Source organism: Micropterus salmoides, unplaced genomic scaffold, assembly GCF_014851395.1.
Source record: "Micropterus salmoides isolate LMB-PRFRI ecotype aquatic unplaced genomic scaffold, ASM1485139v1 Ms_hic_scaffold_9, whole genome shotgun sequence".
NCBI lineage: Eukaryota > Metazoa > Chordata > Actinopteri > Centrarchiformes > Centrarchidae > Micropterus > Micropterus salmoides.
The window spans coordinates 31,603,919-31,612,261 of NW_024044681.1; the positions used below are offsets into that span (position 1 = coordinate 31,603,919).

At 38.3% G+C, this 8,343-nt stretch overlaps 1 protein-coding gene and 1 long non-coding RNA gene across 3 annotated transcripts; one reads left to right on the forward strand and one right to left on the reverse strand.

Annotated features, from left to right (window-relative positions):
* The first annotated feature begins 1,808 nt into the window (after positions 1–1,808).
* LOC119895244 lies at positions 1,809–4,957 on the forward strand. The gene is made up of 2 exons (XR_005443049.1): positions 1,809–1,979; positions 3,663–4,957. It is a non-coding gene; the product is annotated as an uncharacterized LOC119895244 (long non-coding RNA).
* A 711-nt stretch (positions 4,958–5,668) lies between these two features.
* ptrh2 (peptidyl-tRNA hydrolase 2) lies at positions 5,669–7,832 on the reverse strand. Of its 2 annotated transcripts, none has more exons than XM_038708212.1 (2): positions 7,755–7,832; positions 5,669–6,948 (listed from the first exon to the last, which is right to left on the reverse strand). In XM_038708212.1, exon 2 carries the CDS (start codon positions 6,936–6,938, stop codon positions 6,423–6,425), a length of 516 nt encoding a protein of 171 aa, XP_038564140.1. In that variant the 5' UTR covers positions 6,939–6,948; positions 7,755–7,832; the 3' UTR covers positions 5,669–6,422. The 2 variants fall into 2 exon arrangements, with proteins under 2 accessions (XP_038564140.1, XP_038564139.1); XM_038708211.1 differs by having other exon boundaries at positions 5,669–6,949; positions 7,730–7,775.
* Positions 7,833–8,343: the final 511 nt, after the last annotated feature.

Here is an 8,343-nt window from a genome sequence, read left to right on the forward strand (position 1 = left end):
ATGTTCACTGCACATCTTTACTTCTGGCATTAACCTGCATACCATATCTCACCTCAGCATCTTAATCTAGTCAAACACTTGCAAATCAATTTGACTTCAAGCCAGGATAGTAATAAATTAATCATATTTTGGATGAGGAAAAAGTTAGAGAGAAAATGATACTTGGTGTCAGTTTTAAAATGTATAAATAGAAAGTCACTGACAAAGTCACTGAGGAACTGTAATGTAGTTAACTCTGTGTACAGATTATTTGAACACAAGATGCATGTTGTGCCAGTTGTTAAGAGACCGTTGTTTAAGGTAGTATGAACCAGCAGCAGACTGCAACAGAGATTAAACCAGAAGTTATAAATATAAAAATAATTGTCTCCCCAGGGGAGTTTTAAAGAGAAAACACTATACACTAGCTTTAATCATGTTTGAAATATCTGTTTTGCTTTCTGAATTCATGAAAATAGCCATCTTATTGTTTTCCACTGGTGCTCAAACCGTGGTAAAGCTTCAACAAGTATAATAAATTCTCTGCAACTTCACTTAAAAGTGCATTTCCTATGGAGTCAGATCAGTGTCAGTATTAACGAATGTGTACAAAAGGATTCACAAATGCAGGTTTTATCTATAAAGAACTCCAAAAATATTTTTCATTGCACACAAAAATATGTGCCTGTGGGTAGATGGAACGCTTTTGGATCACGATGGCCTCAAATCTACGTTTAGGTGATTGACTGAAGCAGAAGGAGCCATCTGATTGGCTACAGGTAATTAATTCCCTGTTGAAAAAAGTGCCTTTGTGAATCGAGCCAGTGCAGGGGGCTCTCAAAAAAAAACAGTTTTACAGTTTGTAAATAAAATATTTGTGGATTTTGATTACAACAAAAACAACAAACGTGTGTGCATCAGAAAGACATTTGTGAACCATGTTAACTAATCTTTTACATTCACGATACATATTTTTGTGTTCATTGAAAATATTGTTGCAGTCATTTAGATGATAAATCCCGAAATACATTTCTGAACCCTTCTGTGTGCATTCATTAATATTGAGACTGATCGGACTATATAATGTCCTCACAGATATTGACACTGCACAATATGACGCTGTATGTGTTTTTAAAAGGTTGTGTTTTGATGTATCAGCTTGTGATTAGACTCAAGCATGTGTGGAGCTTGAAATGTAGGGAGCCCCTGGCCTCAGACTCACCCTCCATCCTCCCCCTCTCCCTCCCGCCCAAACGGCATCTCAGTGCTGCAGCATCTTATTCAATGCCAGTGGTTTAACACGTAAAGCATGGGACAGCTTGACAACAGCTACTGTCTTTCTGAAGAGGCATGGAGAAACAGAATGATAAATGCATATAAACAACATGTGGAAGTGCACTGCTGACCACGCCTTTACTTTTAACTCTAGAAATAGTGGTGCTGCTGCTGCTTTCCCTTGAGTTCCTGATGTGTACATTTTGCTTGTTGCTGCATCTGACTTGCTGCCTGAAGAAGTTTTCCTGTTATTTTTTATTTATTTATTATGTTTGTTTTTTAAGAATTGGCTGCTTTTATTGTTACTGTCAGGTAGGGCCCCAAGACAGTAAGAAAAGAGTAAATGATTAGTTTAACTATGTATTTCTTATTTATTTATGTTATTTAGTATTATTAGTTGGACACAAGAAAGGAGAGGACCTGAAATTGTCCTTTGTTCCCGACAGTTGGGTTTTGTTTTATCCACTACTGGGTGAAATCAGCCTAGAGTGGTGGCCCACATGAGCATCCTTGTCAAAAAAAACGACCCAGATTAGTTAACAAATATTGTTTAATAACTGTTTTGAAGTTTCTAACTTGTTTACTATGTTGTTAATGTTTTCTCATTAAATGGCTTTGTTCTAAGTGCTATTATGTCTTTGTCTTGCAGGTAGATAAACTAGAAACCTCAGAGTCCCTAAGGAAAGAGGAGGAGCAGGCAACAGAGACGCAACCCATCGTCTATGGTAAAAATCTTCTAATGACATCAGTGTCCATTTCACTGTGATCCACAACAAAGGCAGCAGTCTTCCTTCCACACATGGCACTCTTTGTCCTTCGATTATCCAGGGTTCCCGTTGGTCGTTGAGCTTTGCAGAACTTTAAATGTCAGAATTTATTAAACCCTCTAAATCCTTCAAATCCTATTAATTATAAGGGCTCTTAAGTGTAAAAAAAAAATCTATATAATTTATTAAAACACTCATAAACCGAGCCTATCTGCTTCATGAAGTCTGTTGGTGTGGTTTGATCAGATTTGATTGACAGTGAACAAACAACCCACCAACCATAATCTGATTCTGATTCAAATGTTTTAAAATCCTGATAGGTTGGCACTGGAAGTACGTGCCATAGCATGTGTACTTTTATATGAGTGATAAGAACACAGAGGGATAAAAAGAAATGCGGAAATCATGAAGAAATCTAAAACAACTAAAACTGTTCATCACTGCAGCAGTGATGAAACAATTACCGGTTTAACGGTAAACCATGGTAAAATTCCCGACAGTTATTACCGTACACATTTTAATTACTATGGTAACCGGGTACGGATAACCGCGCTGTTATAATCTCACGGCAAACACTGTCCAGCGTCTCCCAGAAGCAGGCGCGAATGCGCAGAATGCAACGTGGGATTGTTTGGGTCAATGACAACACAGCGGAAGACAACGCTGCTGAGATTTTTCAGTCACTCTTAAGTCCGGTCGTATTTTAGTTTTTACGAGAGTGCTGAGGGAAACTTGATTGAAGAAAATAACCTTATAGTGAACGCAGGGTGAGTTAACTTTTAGCTTTGGTTTGTCTCTGACTTGCTTACAGTGTGTAAACTGAAGCTCTGCTGTTGCTGTGTGCGTCGTGTGTCGGCAGTCTATTCGTCCACTGCACATAACACGTTACGCAGTTTAATCAACCAACCAGCATATCTAGAAACGCTACAGAGTTCTCTGTATTTACCTCAGTTTTTGGGCTCATTGCAGTAACTATCACTGTCTTCTAAAGGCTTATTTGTTTTCATGTAATTGTGCACGGGGTCATTGTATTGCCTATATAATATAAAATCTTGATAATGCACACTTAAATGATTTTCATGTTTACAAAAGGTATTTGCTGTTTTTTTTATGCAAACAAAATGGCAATTGTATTTGTAGTTTTCAATATAAAACTTGTTGAAATAGTTTCAGTATGTGTATCAGTACATTTTAATCTTTTTCGACACTTTTACAATACCGTGATAATTCTGATAACCATGATGATTTAGGTCACTATAATCATGATATAAAATTTTCATACCATTTCATCCCTACTTTGCACTAAAGTGTGTGTTCATGTAGGATCCTGTCACTCATCGTAACATGTTTAAAGGCAGGAAAAGTTAGATAAATGTAATATCAGAGAGTTTAACAAGTCATGGTATTTTGTGTCTTTTGTGCATTCATCACAGTAGATGGTAACAGCCTCTTTTAGTCTCACAGCAGAAAAGGAAATTACATGGTTTACCACACATGTAGTTTTTAAAGCTAAAACGCGATCAACAAACCGAGGAAGCACTGTGACCAAATCAATAAAGTTTTACACCATTACTGTGGCTGTGGTTAAATGAAACAGACCAGTTACATGTTTGTAACACGACATTTGTTTGTTTGTTGTAGGCACACCACAGCTGATGCTGACAGCAGGCCCCAGCGTACCTGTGGCCCCCCAGCAAGCTTACGGCTACGGCTACCAGGCGCCGGCAGGATACAGTCAGCCAGCAGTTCAGCCAGGCTTTGGCTACGGCATGTAAAGACCACACCCCCCTTCTCTCCACACGCAGGCTGGAGCCTACCATCCATCCATCTCCCACAGTCCTTCACCAGACCATTGTTGTCGCTCTCTGCCCTCTACAGAGAGCGAGGGATAATACAGACAAACTTTTCTTTGTTTTGTTTTTTTTTCCCCTCTTTAAACTGTCATGAAGGACTCTGTTTTATTTCTGTTGTCAAAGAAAAGATTGAATCACAAAGATTAATTTTCTCACATTCCGTATTGACTAGATTAATTTTTCTTTTGTCTATTTTATTTGAATGGGTTGAAATGGTTTATGTACAATAGGGGGCTTGTGGGAAGAGCTAGTCCTCTTCTCAGTTAAAAAAAAAAAAAAAAAGGTCTGTTGTGAAGCATCTGATTTGCACTCTGTAGTGAGAAGAAATTAATGTAGAACCTTTTCCTTTTGATGTGTGTGAGCAGCTTATTCTGTCCGACTGTAAAATGCATTTAATTATTGTATATTCAGACACAAAAAAACGCTATGTTCTTCTATATTTGAACATGTGACCGCCGCTTCCATGATCACAATCCTGAAACACTACGTTGTCCACCCCCAGACATTTTCTTGAAGAAAGCCCAAGAGAGTATTTTACATACGATTTACAGGAAAGTTTGATTCTTTCCAGCAAAGCCTATGCAGGACTCTCCAAACAAATTTGCATTCAGACAACATTTCCATGAGCTTTAAATACTGCTCTAACGTGCAACCATTCCACCTCCAGAGGGACTGCAGACCTGTTTGTGTTTGACTAACATCCCCCATGCCCCTTCTTCATGCTGTGGTTTGTTTCTGCTGGATATCATTTTAGGTCACTGTTATTGAGTGTGCAGGAAAGGTTTTTTTTTTTCCAAACTTTATTCTCCTCATGTCCTGTTGAGGGTTGCCTTTAACCTTTTCAGTTGACCCGCTCATCCAATTCAGAAACAGTATCAGAGGACTTGTGGTAATTTGAAGTTTATCAAAGGCTTGCGTGTATACAGGAAATCAATCATTAACTCCTTGGAACTTATATTCTTATCTCAATTACCGTAGATTTAAATTGTGCACTTAAGATAGCTGACGTGCATAATCAGGATCATAATGAATGAAACAGCGGTTTTGTTTTCCACTTAAAAATAAAGGCTTCTTGTTTGTCAAGAACAGTCTGATTGTGTCTTACATATACTGTCGTGTGCTGGAGATGAACACTGTAGAGCTACAGGTCCGTCCAATAACGTAGCTGCACATTCAGCACCCCAAAATAATGCATGAGGAAATGAATACTGAGCAGAGCGAAAACAGGCTGTAAAGTGTGTGAGAGAGATGCTGTTTGTAGTCCAAGGTTATATTACACAAAATAATGTGATGGCACAGTCCTAAAATAACTTCCCCTATTCCAAACAGTGTATCAGTGGTTCTATTGGCTGGTCTGAAGATTGCACCGAAACAGGATATTCCTTTTCTAATTTGTACAGGCTTCATTTCAACTTGTTAACACCCCAGTTCAGTACAGTGTATGTATATTAAGATGTATGTCTTGGATTAACGTGCTCCTGTTACTTTGTCTAACTTGTGTAATGTGTACTGATTCTGCTCAGATCAGTTCTTAATACAGACGGATAAATAGCGCCCTCTGATGGTACAAATCAAGAGGGTGCTAGAAGTAAAGCAGATTAGTAAAAGTCAGATCTGGTGTGAGTTATTACCAGTCAAATTATATTTATCTCATCTCAAAAGAGAGATTGTGACTTAATGTGTCTCAGAAGATGAAAGTAGGTGCACACAGTAAGACAAAGTAGATAATATAACCAATTAGGTGGAGGTATTCATTCCTACTTTCAATTATCTAGAACAAAGCGTAATGCAGCATTTAATACCAGGGAAAAAATAATTTTATAATTGTTTTATAAACAAAATCCAAATGACATCCAGCCAGGTATTATTGATATTACATTGTGACCTCCATGATATTCTTAAGTGTTATTTACAGAATAAAAATTAATTATTTCAAAATTAATTTTGTGAGATCAGGACTTTCCTTGATTTTTATTAAGTTTATTAGGGTCCAAACAAAATGTGCAAGGACCCTATTGAAATTGATATTTATCATTTTGGGACCATTTTCACAGCAGTCATACATTTGACATGTGACAGCAGGAAAAGCACAGGGTCCTTAACATGAACAACTGCATTCCATTTATATCAGCAAATTCAAAGGCACGGCTATTCTGCATGCTGGCTCGCTGGACTCCCTGTTATTTTACTGATTTTAAGGAGATCTACAACAATTATTTTCATCTGAGCATCATGTCTTCAGACACAGGCCTTAGTAGAGTGGTTTGTGTAGATTACACAACCAATGATCTACAGTGTTGGTGGTGTTTTTGCCACAGCACCATCACAGTCAAGTAATACCCGTCAAGCTGTTACTGCTATTCAAGAGTCATCTGATTTCAAATCTGATAAGCAAGAAACAAAAGCCCCAAACTGCACAAAATGATTTCAATTAACATGTTACTTGAGTCAGTCATATAAAAATATAAACTCATGGTAGCCCTACTTAGTTTACATTGCAAGTAGTTTTAACAACAAAGAATTTGTCCTACAGATGCAAGCAGGAACTTTAATACAGCTTCAAGTCTCCAGTGACTCTGTCGATCAGATCAGCTGGGCCTGGACCGATACCCAGCACCGTACGTGATCCGGGTGCGATTTGTGTCCTTCCTGCGTCCTGAATCAGGCTGATAGGAAGCCCCACTTGTTTGGCATGACCCAGCAGATCAATCAGGGTGTCCTCATCCGGGGCCTTCACCACCACCTTGGGTTGGCCGCAGTACTCCCACTGTTTGAGAAGCTCGGGGTTCCTGCGCTGAACCTGTTTGTAAGCTGACACAGCAGCATGGGAGCACTGGGCGGCGACTTTTCCTTTGCCCATCTTCAGGTCATTTCGGACCACTAGTATCATCTTAAACTCGCCTCCTTCTCCCATCACGCTTGCCTCACCAGTGCCGTTGCCCATCGCTGCCACGAGGCTTTTGGATGTTGCGCCGAAGCGAGCCCGAAGGTGCCAACCAAGGAAGAGCCCACAGCCCAGCCCTGCTACTGCACCCAAGCCCAATGGACCACACAGCAAATCCATATTGTTAAACCTGTAAAAATGACAGAACAGAATAAGATTATCAAAAGTTAGTTTATATGTACATTTTGTTTTTATTCCCCATGCCAATTGGAATTTAAACATAAGTTATGTCTATGTCACACATAGACCTATAAACTTAAAAGTTGAGACAACAACATCGTGTTTTTAAAGGTGAAAACAGAAATTCATTCTTGACCTTGGAAACTGAAAGCTGACAAAACAAAAAAGTTCAGCAACTGTTCTGGGGCTTTTGATCATTTCACATGGTCTTCCCCAGTTCTCACAGAATGCATCTATGTTCACGTTTCCATTCCACTGTGCACTTTTAAGACTTTCCTCCATGTTGGCTTAAAAATTGAGATTGAGATTCTGACTTTCTGGAACTTTATAAACGTTATTTGCCCGTTATTTTCTGCATAACAACGATAAATGTTCAGTTACACCTTTAGATAACTGTAGACAAACAGCATTTAGCTCATTACGCACATACGGATATTTTAAGTTATTTTGAACAGTGTTGAGTGACTGTGACTATAATAATGAAAGTGTACACGCACACTTTAGTTTGTACATACATTACTGCTTTATCACATGACTGAACTGTTGAGACACAGCAGTTTAGAAACTAACACCTTTGTGGGCTAACAGGCTAACGATGGTTAGCTAACGTAAATGTAATGTGTGAAACTAATCAGTTAGCTTCCTGGCTAACGACAATACCGCTTTCTCTCCCCTCCAAAACACCGCGATTTCGACTTCTCCTCATACATTTCATTCAATTATTACACAGCAGAGTCCACTGGTCACACTCCATACCTGCAGGTTTGTTCGACGAGCTGGCAGCATGAAGCTTCATCTACTTTTCTTATGGTCGCTTGGTGATGACGTCACAACACCACGACATTTCAATAACTGACCACTAACCAACCATACAATAAAAAAAAATAGACTGTAACCCATTTTTAGTGATTTAAACGTTATTTTAAACAAATGCTCTGATTGTGAAATGTATACGTTGTGTCATATTGTCAACAAGATTGTCAACGTTTGACTTACATAAAGTTGTCAAAAATAAATAAATGAATAAGATATTAAGGCACTCCAAGAGTAACTAAGAACATTTTTGGCAATGAACTGACTGAAAATGGCACTACAATTGTAGTCATATAAAACAATACTTTAATTTAATACTGTATGTGTATGTTATATATTGTATATTATATTTTTGTTCATGTGCAGCAAAAAGCATTTCCCTCCATCTCCCGAATATCAGATGGCAGTGTATTTTAATCATTTTTATGACACAGTTAACTTGTGTTTTGCTATTGGTCACATTGCTCTCAGAAAATTCAACATCTGGAAATATCACAAAGGCCTTTTTGTGTTATTGGCTTCATTTATAATG

What these genes read in the sequence shown, in the direction of transcription:
- ptrh2 (XM_038708212.1), bottom strand. Translation starts at nt 6,938, where the DNA reads ATGGATTTGCTGTGTGGTCCATTGGGCTTGGGTGCAGTAGCAGGGCTG.